The sequence below is a fragment of the Colius striatus genome, chromosome Z, assembly GCF_028858725.1.
Source record: "Colius striatus isolate bColStr4 chromosome Z, bColStr4.1.hap1, whole genome shotgun sequence".
Lineage (NCBI taxonomy): Eukaryota > Metazoa > Chordata > Aves > Coliiformes > Coliidae > Colius > Colius striatus.
This window is the reverse complement of record NC_084790.1, coordinates 73730248-73751317: the sequence shown is the minus strand read 5'-3', so window position 1 is coordinate 73751317 and position 21070 is coordinate 73730248. Positions and strand designations below refer to the sequence as shown.

General features: G+C 40.0%; 1 protein-coding gene across 1 annotated transcript in view; it reads right to left on the bottom strand.

Annotated features, from left to right (window-relative positions):
• RANBP3L (RAN binding protein 3 like) overlaps window positions 1–18272 on the bottom strand; it is a 30150-nt gene extending 11878 nt beyond the window's left edge. Inside the window, 9 exon segments of the mRNA XM_062018914.1 lie at window positions 341–461; window positions 5015–5118; window positions 5980–6104; window positions 6744–6818; window positions 7922–7996; window positions 8929–9006; window positions 9590–9626; window positions 9900–9958; window positions 18017–18272. Of these exon segments, the coding sequence (XP_061874898.1) occupies window positions 341–461; window positions 5015–5118; window positions 5980–6104; window positions 6744–6818; window positions 7922–7996; window positions 8929–9006; window positions 9590–9626; window positions 9900–9958; window positions 18017–18272 (930 nt within the window).
• Window positions 18273–21070: the final 2798 nt, after the last annotated feature.

Here is a 21070-nt window from a genome sequence, read left to right as displayed (position 1 = left end):
TTTCTCCCATCTCTTAACAGTCATGATGGAAACTATTACAGTGGTGGGAACCAGATTATTTTATCTCACACCATGACCGTCCCACTTTACAAGGACTATATAAACAATCCCTTTGCAGGTCATTAAAATAGCAAAAGAAAAGAAATGCATACTCCTGTGGATTAGAAATCACAGTATTTATCTAGGATAGGGAAGATGGGGATGCCTAACACTCCTACAGTAAATATTGATAGATATATTCTCCTCAACAATCACTGGGATCATATTTACTTACATCTTTAAAAGAACAGAGGGAGCTGAAAAGTATCAATCTCTGAAAAAAACCTGTGAGTACATTTACCTTGATAAAACATCTGCTAGCATTTACAAATCTTACCAAAACTCTTTCAACCATGTTTTCTCCAAATACAAAACCAGAATTTCTGCTGTTTTGTACACTTCTGTTGTCAAACAATTCACTTCTGTGGGAAGAAAGTAACATAAGATTTAGAACTATTAAAACTTCGTAAAGAATATATATATATAAAGTTCATGTGTTTACCACATCTTACATTAAAGACAAACAAGAAATGACCACTTAATCAGACAAATCATTTAAAAGAACATGAGAATATTCTCCATGTAACATTTCACAAGAAAAATAAAGAGTATCACACTGTATTTCATGAATATTATTAAGGATGATCTTTACAAGCAAAGAATAAAAATTCTTCTCCTCCTCCTCTTATTCCAGAGACTTCAATGAGTTACATTTGTCTTCCTGTTTCCTTTTGCTCCACCAAAATATTACCAACAAGTAATAATTATTCCTTCATGCTGGTGCAGCTCTGGAACCCTTCAGAATAATGTACTCTCCAGTGCCTCATAGGCACTCCTTGGTCATTCACCTAACATCTTGGAACGGCAGAGAGGCAGTGTACTCTAATGAACACAGTTTCAATTTACATAAATACTGAAAAAAACATTATGATAGCTTACGGTGAGGTATAACTAAAACAGGATCTTCTTTCCATTTTCAATGACTTGTTCCATAGATACATTTCAAGTGAGAACAGAAGAAAACTAAGTACTTGGAGTCCTTTGGTACTGGCCAACTGTATTCAAGGGATATTATGGAGAAAATTTCATGCAGTTGATAAATCACTTTATGTTTAGAATCTGGATTCTGACTAGTTTGGCAGAAGCCACATTAAAGAAACACTAGTCCTTCTGTCCACTTTCCCTTCTCAAGGTCATAGGTCTTCCAGACAACAAACATCAGGTGGTTTAAGTTTTTTTTCTGTATTGACACCCTGAGTTTAACTACTCTCAGTCAGCCTCTTACCTCTCAGGAGGTTTTAAGAGAAGTTGGTAAATGCATTTTTAAATAGCAACATAGTTACAACTTGTAAAAATATCTTTACTTGTGGATTACATTCAAGATTATTCTAATAAATAAATTCAGTTGTTATTTGATCTGCCAAGTACATTGACACTTTAACAGGATCCATTTCTTATAAAAGTCACTAGAAAAGCATGGATGTTATTCTTGCTGCTGCTTTGGATTTGCTTTTTTGTTTGCTTTGTTATTATGTTTTGGTTTTGTTTTTTTTTTTTTTACAAAAGGCTTATAGGTTGTTCATGCTTCCTGTAGAAGTAGAAATAAAACTATCCAGATTCTTGTCTCTTTCTGTTTGAGGAGGATGCCTTGACAGGAAGGTGATTTAACATTCTGTTAAGAACTGCATACTTCGCACCACTTACCCGCTCTCCCAGATTATTTATCACCTTTGGGAGGGCTTAACATCATGCAGAGGACATTCCTGTTAATAAGATGGGTTTGTTGCCAGAACTCTTATGGCCTCTAAAACCTAGTTTCTGTGTTCACAGTGAGCTTGAAATCTCATCACATGGGATGAAGGAATTCCCAAGTACAAGCTATCTCTATTTTACACTTAAGGGAAAAAAAATATTCCTTAACATTCTCATGCTTGATGTGTTAATCAGACTAAGAGGAAACAAAGAGAAATTAGGAAATTTGTTTATTTTCAGACTTGAAGATTTACATATGTGTTTAGGGCCACAAACAGGGAATCACGGAATCTTAAGGGTTGGAAGGGACCTTGAAAGATCACCTAGTCCAACCCCCCTGCCAGAGCAGGACCACCTAAGTAGGTCGCAAAGGAACTCGCCCAGGTGGGTTTTTAACATCTTCAGAGAAGGAGACTCCACAACCCATCTGGGCAGCCTGTTCCAGTGCTCCATCACCTGAACAGTGAAGAAGCTTTTCCTTGTGTTTCTTTGGAACCTCTTCTGTTGCAGCTTGTACCCATTACCCCTTGTCATTGGACATCACTGAGAAGAGCCTGGCTGCATCCTCCTGACACCTATCTTTATGTACTTGTAAACATTAATGAGGTCACCCGTCAGCCTCCTCTTCTCCCAGCTTCTGAAGCGTGTTGAAACTAATGAGTTCCCTATCCTTGGAAAAGATCCCACTGAATTGTGATCAGTTTCCAACCTGAAGTATCATCTGCTACTTCCAGGTTGTTCCAATAGCAACTTAGTAAGGATAGTACTCCAGAAGAGCTAAAAGCCAGAAACTAGAGGCTCATCTCAAAGAAACAATGTGGGAAATGTATTTTGATTATTTTCAGAAGTGTAAGAAAAAAATTGCAGTACAGGCTTTCATTTTTCCAGGTAGTTAACTGGAAGTGCCTGCTAGCTTTAAAGTCTTGTTAAAACCTCAATACCCTTATGTTTCTGCCAGGCAAAAACACAAGTGTGTCAGGGATGACATTGCCATAGAAATGCAAAACAGAGGCACCGATTTCAGAGAATAATCACTAACAAGAGACATATGGATAGGATACTTGAAATGGACTATTGAAAGGACGTAGGTCCAGGTACTGCCCTTCTCAGAATGTCCAGAAGGGTCTGAGTTCCGGTGGTGGCCTTAAACCCTTGCATGTTTCCAAGCAAATCCTGTGCAAAGCTGAAAATGTGACCAGAAGCCTGCATTTTCCCAGCATTAGATTTCTATCATGACACAGTCTCCTTTCTAAGCCTTTAATCAGACTTGACAAACTGCAAATTTCTCATTTTCTGTTCGCTGCCACAGCCAATTCAGGAGATGGAACTGTTGGTGGTTTCCTGGGACACAGAGAGCTGCAGCAACTGCAGAAGGCTAACAGATCATTTTCACTCATCTTCCTACAGAACTATACCACATAGAGAAGAGGTGGAAGTGGAGAGAAAGTAAGAGGTGTGTTTTCATGCTGCAGTAATCCCTGCTGCTGAGTGTCTCTGCATTTTATTTTGTAAATAAATGTCAATAGTTACAGCTTGACTGATAACTAAAAACAAATCTAAAAAGTATTTTCTTATCAATAACCATGTCCAGCTGCAATGTTGGCTATTGTTCAGCATATGCATGGAGTTTCATAAAGTCTGAATACTTGTTGTCAAGTTATAATAAAACAGCTATGAAGTATTTTAAAAGAATTACAGAATTAATGAGGCATAAACACCTGAAGCAGATTAGCAATTCCTATTTTAAAAAAGAAAAGGTAAAGAAATGCCAGAAGCATGCTTAAGACTTCTAACTTGTCAATACTGAAGCATTGCATTGAATTTCTCTGTCCATCTCTTTCACAAGAAAAAGTCACTCACCTATTTTTTCCTAGATATTGTTCTGCTGACAGATGGTAAACAGACTTGGATCAATATCAACTGATTTTGAAGTCAGTAACATCTTCCTTTTAGATTTTCCAATATCTGCACTATCAGCATTCTGAATCTGTTAGAAATCCAGTGTGCTGTGTGGTTCCATATTGACTCAACAAGGCATCACCACAGCATTCATTGTAACAGAAAAGGACAGGCTGGCTCTTCCAAAAATCACGGTGAGCATCTGCCCTCTAGTGATGCTTTTCTTGTTGATAAGGATTCAGAATACAAGTTGGCTGTGCAGCTAAAAATCCCTTACCTCCTCAGAACCCTGGCACTGTGCACCCCAAATGTTGTGTGCAGAAACCTTCATCTATGGCCCATCCAACTCTGAAGATGACTGGAATAGACTCCTTTGGAATTAACAAGTTCTCTGCCTTCTTTGAGTGGCAGGGGGAAAGCAGGCAACACCACAAGTATGTTATTTGTGGCCCTAACAATTTTGAAATGTCATTCTCTCATCACAGCTGATCTCAGGTGTATTGCTGATGCTCAGAACTTCCCTCAAAGATAAATAACTCTCATCAACCATAAGCAAAAAGTATTGATACCCACAAGACAACTCACTGACACTAAGCTGGCCAACTCAGACCTAACATTCTATTGAGTCAGACGCAATAATCCACTTTTTGCATCAGTATGAGGTCTTTCAGTCATATACAGAGATAAGGTCATGGGGCAGTGTCCCAGTTCAAGAAAGTCGGGTTCCTCATGTAGCAATTCTGAAGTTCATGTTTATCAACATGCCAGCCTATCCCAATCATTACAGCTAGCAGTTCATGCCAGAAATTCTGGTGTGTGCAGGAAAGTAGAATAGCAATTGCAGCATTCACTTTGTCTAACAAATCAGTCTTGCATGGTTTTCTTCATGTCTCCTGTGCCCAATATGTTCACATATTTTGGTAAATCTTGAGTTTCTCTGCATCTGTTTATGAGATGCAGCAGCTATGAAATCAGAAGAGAGTTCTCCAAAGGGACACAATGTGGTCTGTGAACATTCAAAACCAGGACTTATTTTGAACTGCTAAAGCTGCATGAGATAGGAAAGGAAAATATTTCTGACTTGTGATCTGTTAATGTGAAACAAACTACCCCACAGAGATTAATTCCTGGCAGTAGTGTGTTTCTTATGGTGTATGGAGCCCATGTCAGAACCCACAAATCCTGGCAGTGCACACAAACTCCAGCAAGCATTGTGTGGGTCTAGAAAGCATGGGCTTAATACCTTGTTAGACATGTGGGATAAAAAGGAATGCTGTAGGCCAACTGACAAAATGGTGTGAAAATGCAATAAATAAAAACTTACTGTGTTGTTTTAGAGCTAGAAAGATTCATGGCAGTAGATGATGTCACTGCTGTTTTGGAACTTACAGACTGCTCAGCTGAGGAGTAAGAGCTGTTTTCAGATAGCTAGAAATAATAAAATCAGATTAATTAATTAGACCAAGTGTCCTGGTTTCAGCTGGGATAGAGTTAATTTTGCTCCTAGTAGCTGCTACAGGGTTCTGTTTAGGGTTTAAGCTGAAAAGAATGTTGCTAACACAGGGATGTTCTGGTTACTGCTGTGCAGTGCTTGCACAGTGTCAAGGCCTTTTCTGCTTCTCACTGTGTCCTCCCAGTGAATGGGCTGGGGACACACAAGAAGCTGGGAGGGAGTGTGGCCAGGCTAATTTTGACATGCAATTGATGCTACGTGGAGTAAAGTGGGTTAATTTTGGCACACAACTCTGCTGTTTCTTACTCCAGTTCATACTGAAGTTCCACCATGTCTGGCACAGCATCACTCAGATGCAGTGTGACTTCATCTGTGTTACCATAGTTTCAGTTCTCATTCTCCATTATATTTTCACACTGGCCATATGGGGCTGTTTAATGGTAAGGGAATCCTGCTGATCAATCCTTGGCAGTTAAACCACACCACCAAACTTATTTTGTGCTACAAACAGATCTGCTAGAATTCCAGGGTCACTGAGGTATTCTCCCGCTGTGTACTAAGCTATCACCCTGCATCAAAAAGGTAAAATGTTACTTTCTCAATAAAATTCAAAAGACCTCCAAAGCTCATTTGCCCATAGAACCCCAGTATCCGAAAGCTGAGACAGCCTGCAGAGAAGAGCTATGTCAAGTGATCTAATAATTCCAGTGAAACTGATAATAGATTTTTTTAAAAAAATCATGCAGCAGAATCATTAATTGCCTTAAAACAACACTGTTGTATTTTTGTTTTAGTGGTAAACATATATTATCCAGTAAAATTACTTTTCTTTTTACCTGAGGACACGCTTCTTTCTCAGTCACTAGAGATACTACAGGATTTTCAGGACAGGTCAGGGCTTGTGGGGGTTGTAAAGTGGCAGGTCTAATGACATTCCGCAATTGACTTTGTGACAAGGATCCTTGCAAAAACACAAAATCAAAATACTTAGATGATATTTTTTCTTCACATCTAGTTCATACCTATGTGTCTTGCCTCTTTAACTGAAAGCCTCAAAGCATATTTAAAAAGCCTTTCTTATTTCCTTGCTACATATTCTGAAAAATTGTAACCTCTTTTAAAATACACAATTCTGCAGTGACATCAAACACTGCTATCCTATCAGAACAAAACACAAATGAGTTATATATATAGAAATATACAACTAGATTTCTAAAATATGTTTGTATTTATGTATTTAAATATATATTTATACTTATATTTACTACTTTACGTTAGATCTGTCTTCTGGTATTTCAAATTTAATCCTGCACCTGCAGGCACCAAGAAGGGTCTTTATTGCCTTCTCCAGGAGATTAGTTATTCGGTAAGAAGTGTGGAATTTCACTATTCCAGACTATATACAGTCTACTCAGGAACTAAGTAGTCAGATCAGAGGGTCAGAACAATATTTACAATGTCAAACTAATAACTTAGGAACCTCATAAAGATCCTTAGACTATCACTCAGCATAAAGAAGAGTTTTAGTTTTTATGTCTTCTATATCTGTTGGGAATGTCTTTGTGGAACTCCAAGGAATAAATATTACAATAACAGATACCTTCATTTGTACTTTTGATCAAGTCTGGGTTTCTTCGAAGCAGCACTGAACTCATTAATATGTTATTCTTCTTTACTAGAGAATAAGGAATTTAAACTTTAATAATGAGTAATAAGAAACTCTATTAATGTTTCTGTTACCCCTCCTTATTTTGGTAGTGCTGAGCAATATTCCAACCTATCAATATAAATGAGATCTCTGAGATAACTCTTACTTTCCCCATTTTACAGGCTGGTAGACTTAGGCACAGAACATCATGGGGTCTCTGGATATGTCAGAGACACAAGACTTTAGGATATTAATGGCTGTTTTAAACTCATGAAATCCTTTGTCTGCTTTGAAAATCAGGTGCTGTTGGTTTGCAAAAGATATTGAATTGGAAATACTATCTGTTCCTCTCTTTAAAACGAGTTAATGAGGCCTAAGAACGCAGGAATAAATAAATGTACCCTGCTTTGTTCTGGTAAAAAGGCTTTTAGAACTTACTGTAATGATGGCTGTGCACTATTGATGCTTTCATGGTTTTCACAAAGACACTAGAAAGTGATGACAACCATGTACCACATCCTGCAAAATGATACAACTGATACTCTACACACAATCACTACTTTTCCATTGCAGGAAGAGTGTGGTTTGTTGCTATAATGGTGTTGTGTTCTCTTAAGACTGTTTAGAAATCCTTTATGCCAATATCTGCCAAGGACCCAGTAAGAGGCATTAGAGTAGGACTCGAGACCTCTCCATAGTTCCCATTAGCGTTAAGTGGGGGAATGCTCCCAGGTAAGGTGGAAGACAGAGTCCTAGGATAGAAAATTATATCCTTTTAGGAACAATTACCATTACATTGCAAGCAAAGTAATTCATGGATTTATTTTGTTCTGTTTTTCCCAAGTATAATTTGTATCACACTGTGTAAATGCCTATTTACAAATGATTCAAAGATTCCTCCCTAGCACTACAGGATTCCCTAACAACAGCAAAAAACCTTTTCTTCTCTTCAACTGTCAGTCCCCCTTGTAAACATTCCTCTCTCTGGTCTAAGTATCAGCCTAGTCCAATGCACTCCCACTCTGTCCTGCATAAAAAGCATTTCTGTGAACCTCTTCAGTTAATACCTGCTTTTCCACATACATATTTATTGGGTTTGTTGTTTGGTTGGTTGGTTAGTTTTTAGTTACCTGTCCGGGAGGGAGGGAAGGTAGGAGGGATGGTAAAGGAAGATGATCTTCCTCTTTTCTGAGTGACGGTTGTATCTGAAAGCATAAGAGACTGAAATTAACATTTGTTTGGAGATTAATTTTAAGGTTAGCCAATTTGATGTTGTGCCTTCATTGGCAGTAGAATAATTTACTATCTGCTAACTACGTGCTTTCTGAAGTAGCCTGTTAGGTTATGTCTATACTGCTGAACCGGAGAGTTCTCTGCGACCGAGTGGCACAGCCTGGCCACTTGGCATGCTGCTAATGGCTAGCTCACTCTGTAACAGTTCTGCCTTGGAGATCACCAGTTGGAGAGGATCAAAACAGAAACAGGGAGTAAGCTATCAGTTATGCAGTGTGGACAACCAAGAGGTCAGTCACTCAAGCTTTCTCCTGCACCCCGCTTTATTATTTGGTATAGGCATACCCTAAAATTTCTACCATATCTATGATTTTTTATGTATTAAAACAAAATCTTGTATATACATATTAATGCCTAACTTCAGAAGCAACTTGCTGGTCCTTCTGCACAGTAGACTTAATGACTTATGTGCATATCCTATGGAAGCAATACACAATCCTTACAGGTCCTTGTAGGTCAGCTCTTGGCTGGATGGAAAAAGAGGCCCTGCTGGTAGTGACTTTATGTTGTCAGGGATTGCGCAGGGAACACTGATCTCTTCCACAAACCAGGGAATCTCATTCCTTTCCAGCCCTGGTCCTCCTGGATTGTGTGACCAATTCAAGGAAATTACACTTTTTTTTCACTACTTTTTGTAACACTATTTAAGTATGGAAAAATAATATCTATTTTTCTTTAAAAGGGACTTATAAGAAATTACCAGCAAGTTTATATCATTTAAGTTCTCATGTCTTGCAGCATCTCTACAGTGCAGAAACAGTTCTTAGACAGCAAAATCCTCTCTTTATCAAATGAGAATGCAAAACTATAGTAATGAAAACATGACTGGAACTAAACATCGTACCTGTGTTAGACAGAGAGTCAGAGGTCTGGAAAGTAAAAGATTATGATCTTGCATGTTTTCTGGAACAGCTAATGAAATCTGGAGAAGAGTAAATATAATGCTTTCCAGGGACAGACTAGTAGGAGATTTCAGCACAGTGTTATGATACGTAATTAAAAACTGAACAGAATAAATTCTAGGAATGAGTTACAGAAACAGCTTTAAGGCAGTACCCAAGAGACTGAGGGCTTTGGAATCAGTCAACACCTGTCACAAAGCCCTAGGGAGTCTTCTTTATTTCTACTATGTTCAGTGAACCTAAGTCAAACACTTAGAACTAGTTCACAGATCATAGGTTCAGAAGACATTAAGAATGAGAAGCTACATCACAATCCAGATAACAGAAATGGGCAGCTAGGAGCTCACACAACTGATGAATACACTTCGCCATTTTTGAGGGTTTTCTCATAAATATGAGAGGTATGATGGAAGAATTCTTGAGGTAAGACTGGGACATAGATATTAGGACATAGTAGGTGGCTCTATAACTCACATAGTCTTAGTCTACTAACAAGGATTTGTCCCAGCAAAGTAAGGCTCCAAACACTATATTCACAGAAAACAGTCAGATCTACAAATAACCCAGTGTATTATTATACTGGTTCAAAGAGGTAGTTATTACCATTTTCAGCTTTGCAAACCGGTTCTTCAGCAGGCCGCTGGAACAAAAAAAAAAGAATGAGTGTGGAAAGGTGAAGGAGAACAAAACAACCATTTTCTAGATCAAGACACAAAGTATATCGACCCAGTATTTATGCATTAAAAGCAATCTTGCTTCTAGTTTCTACTTTTCCTTGTTCTATATTGAAACCATTGATTACAAGTCTTAATGTAGTGTAAAATCTTTTGCCACTGCTAAGATCATTGTCTATGGAACCCTGATTTCTCAGCATTTTTTACCATTTATGAAAAGGAAAAAAAGTGCTTTTTACCTTCAAAGGACGATCCTTCTTTTCAAAAATAAATGTTGGCTGGGAAAGCACTGATCTCTCTGGAAAAGAGAAGAGGCCATTTTTACTACAATTCTCTAACAGCCCTTCTCAACTAGAGTTCTCAAAGTGCTGTGCAATAGGAAACAAGACTTTATTCTTCTGTTAAAAAGGAAGAGAATATAGAGGGTTGTGGCTAGAACAGCTGATCCAAGCTAGGCAAAACGCTATTCCATATTATAAAAAGTCCTGCCCAGTCTATAAACTTGGGGGAGGAGGGGAGAGGCCAATCAGTGCTCAAGCATCAGTCAGTGAGCAACTGCATTGTGCATCACTTTTTTTAATTTGCGTTTTTTGTTGTTGATGATGATTTGTTTGTGTTCCTTGGGGTTTATTACTCCGTATTTCTTTTCATTACCACTATTATGTAATATTGCTGTTATTATTATTATATTTTATTAATTTTTCTTTTAACTGTTCTCAACCAATGAGCTTTTCTCTTTTTTTCTTCTTATTCTCTTCCACATCCCACTGAGAGGGGTGGGGGTGAGTGAGTGGCTGTGTAGTGCTTGGTTGCTGGCTAGGGTTAAACCACAGCACCTTCACAGTCTGAGAAACTCTAATTGACTAATGTTGGTTGTCAGTGTAAAAACGTAAGTTGTTTTCACCAGTATCATCAATCAATGACACATTTATTGTGCCAATAAATGACACAATTAAAGATCAAAAACTCAAACCACCACATACAGGATTCACCTCATGTTACCTTGAGATGTCTGTAATATGCAGCGAATAGAAATAATAATCTGAGTAGGTGCACATTTTAGTTGTGTTCATTAGGAGAAGAAATGCACGTATTTCTCTCTATGAGTGATAAGGACAGACTAGGGTGACTACTGAGTTCTTTCACTGGCCTTTGGCCAAAATAATCCCACAGTTGTATCTTTTTAATTAACATTTAACAGAATATTTATCACACACACACCATTTTTCTAGCATTGGCTTCCTCTGTTTTATATTAGAATATTTATCTGTTCTACAAAAATGTCCATGTGAAAATATATGGATTGGTATTCTTGTCTTGGCTTGCACACCTATCTGTGACCAAACCATTCTAGCATTGGTACCAAATACTTAATGCTTTAATAAAGTAAATATCAATCTATCACAGAGGTTTTAAAATTTCTAAATAAATATATATTCAACATTCAAGAAAAAAGTAAGCATTATTAGGTGACCCTGCTTCTGCAGGGGGGTTGTACTAGATGATCTCTAAAGGTCCCTTCCAACCCCTACCATCCTATGATTCTATGATTATTAAAATAAATGCTGTGTGATGTAACCTGGAGCAAGAAGCATGAGACTATTACTTAAATCCAGCAATATACAGAAACAGTAGTAATAACTAATAAAGTTTTGCTGTTGTCAAAGTTAATTTTGTATTTATTTGGGCATTACATGTATGCAAAGGACTGAATTTAGCAAACTTGGCATGCTTTGCAATGAAGGCCTGGTTTGTCCTTAATACAAAATGTAGAAAAATAGTTCACATTGTTCAACTCTAAAAGAGATAATTCTCTGTCAATGAAAGTTGAGGAAAATTTCCATAACCCAGCTGCAGCAGGAGGTCCGTGGCATGGCATGAGATGGAGCAATTCCCCTTCTATTCACTAAATGGGAGTGGCACACATAAACAATAGCATTTCACTGAAATATGATTTATCCAACATAATAATGACTAGTATTCCTGTTGAAGGAAGGAAAAATACAAAAAAAAAAATTATTACCTCAGAAATCTTATTTTCAACAGTACCTCTCAAAGCTCAGAATCCAGTAGTATTTTTAAAGATACATTTACTATTCTAAAGCATGGAATTAGAAAGAGTGAATTTCTGTGAAGAAAGAATGGACTTTCTATCAAGAGGTATCTTTTGCTGAAACTAAAAGGCTGTAGGGAGTTTGAAAGAAGTAGGAATGTTCACTGCAATTTAAACAAAATTCCAGTAATAGTTTAAAACCCAGAAGTTCCTGTAGAAAAATTTCTAACTGGCTCATTACCAACAGCAACATGTGAAGCCATGATAAATATGCATGTTTTGATATTGCTGTAAACATAAAGATATATCCCATCAACTGCATGTGAGTCAAAGAGCAAACTTTCTTGCCATGAGTAGATTTAGCCAGAGGTTGCTGATGTTGCCATGGTTATCTATAATTTTTGCATATCTGTATTGCTTCTACCCCAATCAAGAAAACCTTTTGTAATTCCTGGAAAGTATTCCACATAGCTCATTAGCAAGATCTTCACTCCTCAACCAGGCCATTAGTAATGGAGTGTTGAAAATACATTTGTGTTAACTATATGGGTATCCTATGCATCAATTTCCAGTTACATTTAAACTTCTCAGATATTCAAGCACAAAACATCTGGAGTTGATTCCCGCAAGAAAAGCAATGCAGAATTACTTGTGAATGTGACACAAGGCCATCAACCAGTTACCTCACAGTGCCAGGCTGGATGGCTGCATGCTAGGATGAGAAGCCCTTCTGCACCCTTCTCTCCCATCAGTGTCAGGGGGCACCCAGCCAGGCAGTGTCTGACTGTCCCTGGGAAGAGACTACAGCAGCCAAGGCAGGATGCATGCAGACAACAGGGAAACTAGAATGGGGTGGGCTGTAGCCACCTCTTCTCTTCATCACCATCAAGACACAGACAGACAGAGGTTGACTAGTATCTGGTTCAGACTGGGCTGCTCCAGTCCTCAGCAGCTTGGTACTCGTGGATGAAAGGCTGTTGGAAAAGTCACCAGAAAAACCTGCCAAATGGACTGCCTCTGGCTGCAGGGACTGAAATAATCCACCAGCCTCAGCCAAGAGTCCAGCAGCAGGACCTGTCTGTCTGCCCATGAATAATCACCACAGATTGGGCTTTTTCTCGCTACAGTTCCATTGAAGCTGTTGGAATAGAAAGGTCTTGGCCTAATGTTTGCTGCATTCAGAGTTCAAAATAGACTCTTGCCCAGAAGATGCATTTAGAAAGGTCTAGTTTCCTTGTTTGAAGTCTTGTCTCCATGGTATCCTGGTTCAAGTCTCCTGTCCTTCACATAGCAATCAAACATGCTTTGACCTGAGCTCTCCAACATGGATGGCACCTGGGTCTCAGGCCTCGTGTCTGCTCTGCCCTACTCATTCATCCAGCATGGGCTGAACCACTCTGCTCAGTGCTCTGCCTGGCATTGTCTGTGCAGGCAACCAGCAAATTATGGTCTGAGATCATGTGCCCAGATGGAGACTGCACTTACAGAGTCTCATTTGAAATAAAATACAGAACTGCATTTTGGGAAAACCAGTTGCTGTCTGCTGCTTAAGCCTAGGAAGCATTGGATGCAATGACAAGCAAGAAATTATGTAAAATTGTCACCAACTTTGCTTGTTTCTCAAAGTCAGCACTGCCCATGAGGTGTGTGGGTCTTCATCCTTTGCTGTGACACTACACTCTTCACTTTAATTGCTACTGTTTGCTGCTAAAGCTGTAGAAACTTTACAAAATATGTACCTTAAAAAATAGGCAAGACACTAATGGTTTTGAAAATTTTAGAGTTATTATTATTGCTCCATCATGGCCAAAGAACAGGTAAATAGTCCTTAACCTTTGTGGGCTAAGGACACAGTGGAAAGAATATGAGCCCAAATCTCCCTCCAATTTTCAGGCAGCCATATGCCTGAAGTCATATGTCAAAAGTGGCTGAAAATGCTAAGGCTTTATTCCTTCCTAAAGTAAAAAAACCTCCTCAAACCTTTAAGAGAGTAAGATAGGAATTTGTGATGTCAGTAGAAGTTTTTTACTTCTGACTTTAAAAGTCTTTTTTTCCATTTTCAGATTCAAAAGAAATGTTGCGTTTTCACCACACCCAACCTGCTAGAAGTCTGAAAACCTTTTAATTCCTATTCATACCAAATACTTTCACATTTTTGTACCTAAAGTTAGGAACTTGCATCTATAAGAAAACAACAGTAGAAGGTTTTATATTACTAAGGTTGGCTGACTCCAGTGAAATTTTGTCCATCAGACCTAAAAAAATCAGACTGATTTTATAGATGCACTGAAGTTCTAAAATGCAAGCATCAAAGTTTGACAACAATTACAGTTCTTATGTAGGAATCTTATTTTTCTCCTCAGTCTTAGCAGCGCATATTATTCAAGTCCAGAAACTTATTTTCATAATCAAATTTGTGTTCCATTCAAATAGATTTCACAATTCAGTGATCCCCTTTTGCAACTTACAAAACTGAGTGACTATTTAAGGAATTAGGCTTTCTGCGGTGTCATGCAACATCAATAGATTTTCTAATTCCTGCTCAGTGACTAGAAATTACCTTTATTGGGGACTAGCCAGTCGTTGTTGAATAAAGTGATAACTATTTTTCCAGTAAGTTAACCTAATACCTTATAAAATATGTTAGACACTTTACTTGGGATTCTGCTTTTCTGTTTTGTATTCTAACTTTGAGATTAGGCTTAACTGATAGCCATATGAAAAACTGTACTTTATTTCACCACAGGCTGCCAACAGGTGTTTTTACACCATTTGTCAAAAGAGTGCCACTGATCAGGTAGGTGGCAGGATTCTCACATCTCTGTCATTTGATTCAACAGTTTGATAGAGAAAATTTCTTTAAAGGCCTGCTGTCAATCCACAGGACTTTGCCCGGTCTCTGCTATTCCCACAACTTTGTATATTATGTGTACATACTTTAACAGTAACTACCAATCCTGCAATCAGATATTTCAGATTTGTTTAGCTACAAAACTCACAGAACTCACAGAAAACCTGAAAGAATCCCACGCAGTATTTAATAACTGCCAACAAAGATGTAATATGGATAACAAAAGATGACTTGTAAAAAATAACATTTTTCTCATAATTCCTTAAATTAACAACCTGTACCTCTTTGGGTTTTTGGGTTTTGCAGTAATCCCATTTGCACCTCACAGGAAAACTTTTAATTCTGAACCAGAAACTACAATTTTTAATTTACACAGTTGTATTAGGTTTGCATGGCAAGGTTTTGATAGCAGAGAGGCTACAAAGATGGACTCTGTCAGAAGCTTCCAGAAGCTTCCCCCATGTCCAACAGAGCCAATGCCAGCTGGCTCCAAGATGGGCTGCCCGCTAGCCAAGGCCAAGCCTGTCAGTGATGATGGCTGCACTTCTGGAGTAACACACTTAAGAAAGCTGAAACACACCTGTAAAAGTGCAGCTCAAGAGAGAGGAGTGACAATGTGTGAGAGAAACAGCCCTGCAGACACCAAGGGCAGTGAAGAAGGACGGGGAGGAGGTGGTCCAGGCACTGGAGCAGATTTCCCCCACATCCCATGGTGAGGTCCTGCTCCGGCAACCGTGGAGGCCACAGGCGAGCAGAGATCCACCTGCAGCCTGCGAAGGACCTGTAGCCACTGGAGCAGGAGGATGCCCAAAGGAGGCTGTGATCCCATGGGAAGCCCACAATGGAGTAGCTCCTGGCAAGACCTGTGGTCCAGCGGAGAGAGAAGCCAATGCTTGAGCAATGTTTTTCCTGAAGGACTGCAGCCTGTGGAAGGGACTCACACTGGAACAGTTTGTGAAGAACTGAAGCCCATGGGTGAGACTCCATGTTGGAGACATTCATAGAGGACTGTCTGCTGTGGGTCAGACTCCATGCTTGAGCAGTGGGAGAGTGTGAGGAGTCCTCCCTGTGAAAGGGAAGGAGCAGCATAGACAACGTGCAATGAACTGATCAAGCCCCCATTCCCCATCATGCTGGAAGGGAGGAGGTAGAGAAAGTAGGAGTTAAGCCTAAGTTAAGATGGAAGGGGTTAGGGCAAGATGTTTAAGATTTGGGTTTTATTTCTCATTATCTTACTCTCATTTGATTGTTAATACATTAGGATTAACATTAGGATTAGGATGTTCAATAGAAATTGTTGTAAATAACTGCTCCAAAACCATGCTGAAAGTGTTTTTATGAGAAGAAATAGTTTCAGCATTATTAAAGTACTTCAAATATATTGAGATGAAATTGTGGACGAAGCCTTGAATTTTTTAAAAAACTACATGTCTGAGAATTAATTTGTAGGGAACTTCAACATATACGATGGACAATGGGCCACTGGCTGTGCTTACTGTCCGTTGTCCATGAAGAGAATGCTGAACACAGCACTGCATGCTGTATGGAATATGATGTGTAAATTGCTTATCTCGGGTTCAACTAGCATCCTGTAAATCACAGGGGGACTGGTAAATAACTTCACACATCCCTGTTTGGATCAAATAACTATGTTTCTGTATCATTGCACTCAGAATAAAAGTTAATCTAACTGACTACTGCAAAATAAAACTTCAGAAATAGTTTGTCCTAGGATAGCTTTATTGTACTGTTAAGACTCCAGCAGTACACATTCTTTGTTACACAAAGAGTTTGTAGCACAGAAATAATTTCACTATCATCAGTGAGACAAGTCAGGAGAGCAAGTATTCTTCCTCCAGGCATAGCTATGCAGAATCAGGCCTTAACTTTTTTCTTCTTGGTCCTACAGGTTATAAACACAGTCTTCTTGATCAGCACGGAAAGGGTTCTTTTTACCCAAACAATTCCATCTACTACTCCGAGCTTCCAATGTAGGTTTGTAGCATGCCATATGGGTTTTAAAAATTAACATACTTCTTTTCAGCCATGGAAATCCATTTGACAGCCTGCAAAAATGTTTATAAATACTGCATATGTCACAACCACTCATTTCTGTAGAGCACAGTCCTTGTCTTTATGTGTACAAGATATAAATAGGCATTAAGACAAACTAAAAACCCACTCTATCCCAGCAATACTTTAACACAATTTCTGAGAGAAATGAAACACAGGTGGCTTTATTTCAAACACTAGAGTGAAGAAGCTATTTTTTGAGTCTCTTCACTACAATGCAATTCCAGAAGTGATGCAATGACAGAAGAAACCATGTCACTACACCAGCAGGACTGTGACAAAGTATGTTAATCAAATACTGTTTTATAAACACTAAAACTTCCAGGATCCCAGTGCTCAGCATTTAAAATCTATTATAAAAACCTCAATATAAATACACCATGCAAGGGCAATAAAATTCACAGGCATATAATGCCTTACCATTTTCAAGGCATGGATTGAACCAATATTAAATTTCATAAATCCCACAAAGTAACACAGAAGTAACACTTGATTGTTTTGGTTTTTTTTTTTTTTTTGGGGGGGGGGGGCAGAAATTGAACTATAAAAGAAATAAGCCTGACAACAATACTCACACATCCTTAAATTTTGGCAAGGAAGTAAATTGGACTATATGTGCTGAACACTAATCACAAACTGAAAGGCCGTCTGACTCACAAATTAGCTCAGGCAATCTAAACTATATGTCATAGTATCAGGATTAGTCCTTGAAAGTGCATGCTTCCTTTAGTTGGTTTGGGTTCATTCATCAACCTGTGTGCTAAAAAAATGATTAGTGCTATCACCTGCAAAATGTCCTTAATATTAGTACTTGTTTCTTTATGCATCCTCTTAGAAAATATTACAGTTTCATATAAATTACTGTCAGTTCTTGGCCCTCCTCACTAGCTAGATGAGAAAGGATTGTTTCTGTCTTTCTTTGTACCCAGGCATCTCTGTGCAGAGCTAGAATGGCCCAGTTTTGCTCTCAGGCACGCAGGGCAGGAATGGCTGGGACGGTGAGTGCTGTTCTGAGGGCATAGCTAGAAAAACAAATGCTGTCCCCACTCCCTGTCAGGGACAGTAGTTTAGAAGGCTGCAGAAAGTTCAAATGATAGGGGAGTCAACACACCTAAATACATAGATCACTTACAAGTGCTCTGTAAGTAAAAAAAAAAAAAAAAAAATTTAAAAAATCCACTATCTGGTAGTGTCTTTTCTTCAACTAAAACACAAACTAGAGATTCCTGACAGATTACCACCGAAAGCTTGCATCAAGGAAACTACAGCCAGGCAAGATCGTCCACAACACTGTAACCAACCAGGCATATTCTTTGCGTTTATCCCATTCCTTAGGAACTTCTAGAGACATGCAAAAGAAACTTGCCAACAAAACCTACCTGTACAGCATTCCTTCTTGGGATTTAACTTGCTGCCATACGAGCCGGGCCAGGGCCTGTGGACAGTCTGTTCTTGCGGGCAAGCAGCTTGATATGAGGCCCAGGCATCACTGGGATCGTGTCTTCTTTTGGGGAGGTCGGTCCAAGCATTCGCACCATGCCCAGGTCTGACTGAAATATCAGAACCTCCACTGGAATGCCATGTACCTGCATACAAAACATTTCCTTTGCAAGCAGGTACTGGCTGCTGTCTCATCGTGAAGCCCTCAGAAAGAACCTTTCTATATCTATATATGTAATCATATATGTATATTTTTTTATATATATATAATCTATAGTAGGGTCTAGAACTTTGGATTATCTCATTAGCTGCTCCTAGGCCACGTCCCCCTTCAGCACAGCCAGGCTCGGGCACCGCTCCTCCGGACCGCACGCACCAGACGCTGCAACGGCCCGCGGAAGAGTGAGGGCGCGGCGCCGCTACGCTGACAGATCGGGGTGAGCTCTTAACGGGGGCTGGCCCTTGGGAGGGGATATGTAAAGACCGCAGATTAACATAAGAGGGTGGGTGGGGAAGCGGCTGGAGTGGTTGTGGGCGGTGTTCACCGACAACGGCTGAGAGACTACCGAGGGAAAGGTGGGGCTCGGTCACGGGTAGGCACACGGCGTCGGCCGGGGCCGCCCGCGACCGCCGCTATTGAGCGGGGCCCCCGGGGACAAGCCGGCGGCGGCCACAGCTGCTGCGGTTGTTGGTGCCTGTTGGCGGCTGAAGCAGCGGGCAGGGCTGAGCTGCCTGCCGGCGCAGCCGTGGCGCCCGAGGCGAAGTGGTGCCGGGGCCGGCTTAGTTCCGAGAGCTGCTGCCGCCGTCGGGAACGAACCCTACGAGGCTTTCACCAGATTGCGAGAGCTGCAGGCAACCGTCCATCATCGCTCGCAGCCGGGAACAGAGTGGCGGGGCTGGCAGCCAGCGGGCTCGAACCCTTGGTGCGAACGGCGGCGTGAGGGGGCTCTGCGGAGCGGTGCCCGGCGCCCCCTGGCGGCAGCACTGCCCGCCAGTACGGCCCTCACCTCGGGCGCGCGCCGCCTCAGCCGCTGTCCGCTCGGCCCAGACGCCGCGAACTGAAAAGTGCATCCGGTAAAGCCGAGACCCGTCCCTAAAAAATGCTCCCGGTAAAAGTGAGATCCATCCGTAAAAATACTGGTGTGGCTACCCTAATTGATGGCTTCATGTTGATAGACCTATATTTTCCTTTCTAATGGAATAATTGATTTTGCTCTGTCTCCTTTGATACTGTGCTTGCTGTTGATTTCAGGTTTTTTGTTGGTTCTCCAATGAAGACAGAGCATCATGCAAATCAGCCAAGTGTTTTGGTTTCTCGTGCTGACATGACCCAAATGCGGTGTCAGCAAAAAAAGTGTTAGGTGGTGCCTTCCAGATGCACCATGCAGCCATTTTGTAAAACCTAACCTGTATCTCCTGTCCATTTACATGTTAACAGTACCAAATTCTTGAGTTCAAAGGGGAATTATTTCAGGTCATTAAATTGCAGGGCTAGTTTTAAACTGTCTCTGATCCCAATAGCTCAAGACAAAAAGGTAGGAATTTGTTAGAAGCTCATCGAAACTGTACGTCTAGTCTAGCCTAGTTTTTCAGCACAGTAGAGCTCTAGTGTGTGTTGACATGAATCCCAAGTGTGCCAGTTTAACTCTACTGCAGCAGAATCATAGAATCGGAGTGTTGTTAAGGTTGGGAAAGACCTTTAAGATCATCAAGTCTGTTAAGATCATCAGTACTGCCAAGTACTGCCAAGCCCACCACTAAACCGTGTCCGTCAGTGCCACATCTACACATCTTTTAAATACTTCTAGAGACAGTGACTCCCTGTGCAGCCTGTTCCAAGGCTTGACAACACTTTCAGTGAAGAAATTGTACCTAATATCCAATCCAAACCTCCCTTGGTGCTTTTTGAGGCCATTTAATTTTGTCCTATTGCATGGTACTTGGGAGAAGGACCAACCCCCACCTCATTACAACCTCCTTTCAAGTAGTTGTAGAGAGTTATCATGTCTCCCCTCAGCCTCCTCTTCTCTAGACTAAACAGCCTCAGTTTGCTCAACTACTTCTCATAGGACTTGTGCTCCAGACTCTTCACGAGCTCCATTGCTCGTTTCTGGACATGCTTCAGCACCTCAATGTCCCTCTTGCAGTGAGGGGCCCAAAACTGAACACAGGTGCTTGCAATACAGTACTTTCAGTCTTCGCTGTTCATACCAAGGATTTTTGTGAACTCCAATTAATAGGCGGCTTTTGTCTAAATGTCACTAAACCCTTGACTTCGTGGCTGCATTATGTTCCACCGCCGGGGCATTGTGTGAAGAACTGTTCTGATTTGCAAATTCTCAGTTTTTGAACACTGCCTTACTACTGATGTGTGCAATGGTCCTGTTCTGGCTTATGCACAACATTTTATTGTTTTATACTTTAAAGATACATTCTGTTGATCTTAGTGGAAAAAAACGTAAAACCTTTTCATTATTTCCCCCCAAAACTGCTCCCACTTGTGTTACAGCTTTCCAGCTCCGAATTCCAGAACACTCTTATTTAGATTGAAGAAGCCCATAGTCAGCATTGCAGAAAAGAAAAAGGCATAAAACTATGCCTTTTTTCTCTAGAATTATATTTTATTCTCTTCCGTGTGTTTTCTAATATTTCCATCATTTTTCTGTCACATTGCAGGCAAAACAGAGCTGTTATCACAGTGTGGGCTAAAATTCCATTTTTTGAGAATTCCATAACATGTATTTATAAAGGATTTTTTCATTAAGGCAGTTATTTTGTTTTTAGTGTTTAGTCCTTAGTCATAGTCTTTGCCATTTTAGTGACTGTTCACTTAGTAGGATGGAAGATTTCTTAACTTCTTCAACATCTTTTCTCAACTGACTGACTTTAACTGATTTGCAGATGCTGCTGCTGGATTGTTAGGTCTTCTCCAGTTCATTTACACTGGAGGCCTTAATATGAAATATTTTTTTCATTTTTTCCCAGTAAAAATA